The sequence below is a fragment of the Tauraco erythrolophus genome, unplaced genomic scaffold (genome assembly GCF_009769465.1).
Source record: "Tauraco erythrolophus isolate bTauEry1 unplaced genomic scaffold, bTauEry1.pri scaffold_125_arrow_ctg1, whole genome shotgun sequence".
Classification (NCBI taxonomy): domain Eukaryota; kingdom Metazoa; phylum Chordata; class Aves; order Musophagiformes; family Musophagidae; genus Tauraco; species Tauraco erythrolophus.
The window spans coordinates 1-3,165 of record NW_028238587.1 but is presented as its reverse complement, the minus strand read 5'-3'; the positions used below and the strand labels follow the sequence as shown (position 1 = coordinate 3,165).

The 3,165-nt window shown below is 52.4% G+C and overlaps 1 protein-coding gene across 1 annotated transcript; it reads left to right on the top strand.

Moving 5' to 3' along the window:
• Positions 1-235: 235 nt before the first annotated feature.
• LOC147526080 (cyclic AMP-responsive element-binding protein 3-like protein 3) lies at positions 236-3,079 on the top strand (the record flags this gene model as incomplete). The annotated part of the gene is given in 8 exon segments (XM_086630525.1): positions 236-367; positions 446-719; positions 930-1,042; positions 1,271-1,360; positions 1,933-2,036; positions 2,559-2,640; positions 2,792-2,863; positions 2,998-3,079. Coding segments are annotated over 8 exon segments (949 nt in total), but the record flags the coding sequence as incomplete, so codon positions are not given.
• Between the last annotated feature and the right edge of the window lie 86 nt (positions 3,080-3,165).

Here is a 3,165-nt window from a genome sequence, read left to right as displayed (position 1 = left end):
GCTTTTGTTTTCTGGGTGGAGCCTGTCTCCCATGACTGAGTTCCAGTAGTCTGATGGGGCCACCGGTGCTGCTAACAGCCTTATTGGGACAGTACTTATAGCCTGGTTGTTGCTGCAGGGCCCTGGCAGCTATCGCCATTGCATGGGGAGACTGTCAGTAGGGGCTGAGTGACATCTCAAAGGAGTGCTGGTGTCTTCCCCTGGGACCTATGCTCACTTTGGGTGTCTTGCTCAGATGTTGTGCCCAGAAGATGCCCTGACAGATGAGGACCTGCTTGAATTCCTCTTGAAGAATGATGCTCCCTGCCCTGAAATCCCAGGGAAGGAGAATGGTCTGCTGGAAGACTGGGGCCTGCCAGAGCCTGAGGCAAGTTCTTCAGGAGGAATTGCTGCTGGGTTGTGGGGAAGTTTGGCTCCCTGCTTATTAAAAGCTTTTTCTCTGCAGCTCCTGAACAAGGAGATGAATGACTTCATCAGTTCCCTGCTGAGTTCCTTTGAAGATGAACCAGGCATGCTGCAGGGTTATTTGCCTGCTGACAATGACAGCAGTGTTTCTGCGGATCAGAATCTGTCCCATAGCCCTGGCAGTGACTTTGCTGGCAGCCCTCAGAGCTCAGATGTTGTGCAGTTTGATCACGACTATTCCTTCCATTGGGATTGGCCTGTGCTTGAAAGTGCGAGGTCTGAAATGGCAGAAGGAGATGTTTCCATTTACCTTGGTAAGTGATGTGTGTGAGCTCTTTCTGTCCTGGCTACAGGCAGAAAAGCAGTCCCACAGGGGTTTTTGGGGAGGTGCCAGGCAGCAATGGAGAAAGCTGAGTTTGATGGCTTTCTTCTGCCATAAAATTGTGATTTTGTGCTACTCAAAGCTGGCTGGTCAAGTGCTGCCTCACTGAGGCCTGGAGCTTGACTCTCCTTTCCTTCCCCAGAGACATGGATGGGTTTGGAAGGCACAAGTGAGGCACTGGAACAGAGTTCCAGTTTCCCTATTGCTGTTGCTGTGAATGTCAGACCCCAGCTTGTGCCCAGAGCCACCGTGCAGGTACTGACTGCTATGCCTTAGGAAGCGTGTGGGCCTCAGCCTTTACTTCTGCTCACATTTCCCCTTCCCTCCTGACTTGGCTCCTGTGAGGGATATCTCAGAGGAAAGCATGATGCTGCTTTGGGAGAGTTGATCCTGGTTCCGTAGGCTTTCTGCATGCCCTCTCTGCCCTGAAGTGAACTCCCTTTACTTTGTGTTCTCAGCGGGCGTATTTTTGCTGTTTTCTAGTCTGACTTTCCAGAGCTGGTCCTGACAGAAGAGGAGAGGCAGCTCCTGGAGAAAGGTGTTTCATTACCAGTCTGTCTGCCACTGACCAAAGCGAGTCCTTGCTACAGCCTGTCACTCCCAAACAGACTCGGATCACTCAAACCCTTCAGCCAGAGTAGGGGTCAAAATGGTGAGAGTGTTAGCACCCAGGTGCTGCATTCAGGGCAGCATGTGGCAGGGCTTGGTGTCTTTCTCCTTCCTTTGAGGCCTGGGGAGTGTCCAAATGCACAGCAGCCTCTGCTTTGCTAGTCAAGTAAATACAAAGAGCAGTAAGAGCTGGCTGCTGTCAGTCTCCCCACTTGCAACTGCTTGCAAGAAGCAGTTGCACCACAAGTGCCTTTTTCTTCCTACTTGCCTCATGTCTTGTGAGCTGTGTGCTTTTCATCTCCCTTAGGTGTGCCTCACTCTTCTGCTACACTGGGGAAGGTGCTGGCCTCATCAGCAGGCCAGAGTTTGCCTTGCAGCTTGTGCAGTTCATTCAGTGGTGTGAGAGGGACAGAAGACAAAAGCACGTGAGTTGCTGCCATTCTAAGCAGGGCTGAGCGCTGAGATGTATGCAGGATTTGCAAGGGCTGGGTTGCCAACGCCCTGGGGTGGCTGCTAATGAGAAATGGCTCTTGCAGGCTGAAGAGCGGCTTCTGAAGAAAGTGCGTCAGAAGATCCGGAACAAGCAGTCAGCCCAGAATAGTCATCACAGGAAGAAGATATACATGGACAGGGAAAACAAGTACAGGCACACAGCAGCCATGCTGTGCCACTACTGGGGTCTTGCCACCCTGGGCAGAAAATGAGGCTGACCCCTGACATCTTCTCAAGAGGCTCAGAAGCTCAGGGCATATCCTGCCCTGCTCTCTTAGGCTTAGAGATGGCCCAGAGCTTTCTCCGTTTGAGCCAGGTACTGGCCTGCCAGGTCCAGCCTGTTCTCCAGGTTAGGCTAGTTTGTAATACAGCCTGGTGTTGCTAATCTGCAGGGTTGGTGTGCTGCTAGGAGCAAGCATCCCTAGGGATTGGATTAATCTGGTGCTTCTCTGCGAGACTGGGTAGGATTTACTCCTCCCCAAACCTGGTGTGAGATGTCATTCTCTGGGTTTTGCTCCAGCTGGTGCCATGTAGACCCCAGGAGCACTTGTAGCTGCCCCAGCCACCTGGAGTTGGTGGCTGATTCCCTGAGGGAGAGACTCTGGTGAAGTCCCTGCTGTTGACTAACAAAATCTGTGTTTTTCCTGTGCTGTTCATCTTTCCTGGGAAGGGTGGCAGCCCACACAGCTCAGAAACACGAGCTGCAGAAGAAGGTGCAGCTGCTGCAGAAGCAGAACATGTGATTTCTCATTGTTAGAGATGGCAGGAGATGTGGTGGGGAAGGTTGTTCCTCTTCTTGGGATTGTGATCTGTCCCTGGCTGCAAAGGGGCAGGAAGGGAGTGCAGCTCTTAGTTCAGCTGCTGCATTAACCTGTGTTGCCTGCTCTCCTGCAGGTCACTGAGCAGCTGCAGAAACTACAGGCCCTGGTGAGACAGTCCACCACCAAAACTACCACAGCAAGCCCCTACATCATGGTGCATGCTTCAGCCCCAGTGTCTATGAAGCGATCTCTGCTGTTCCTACAAGTTTGGGAAAGAGGTGTCTATTGTGGCCAGTGATGCCTATCCATGTCCTTTGCTGAGGGCTTTGCTGATCTTTCTGTTTCCAGATCATGGTTCTGTCCTTCTGCCTCATTCTCTCCCCTAGCCTCTACTCATTTGGGAGCAGAGCGCCACAGCCGGAGCTCAGAGGTGAGTGCCTAGGGGCTGAGACATGGTTCTAGATGAAGTGCTGCCCTCTGGGACAGAGCACCTTCCTTGGAGACAGCCTGAATTCT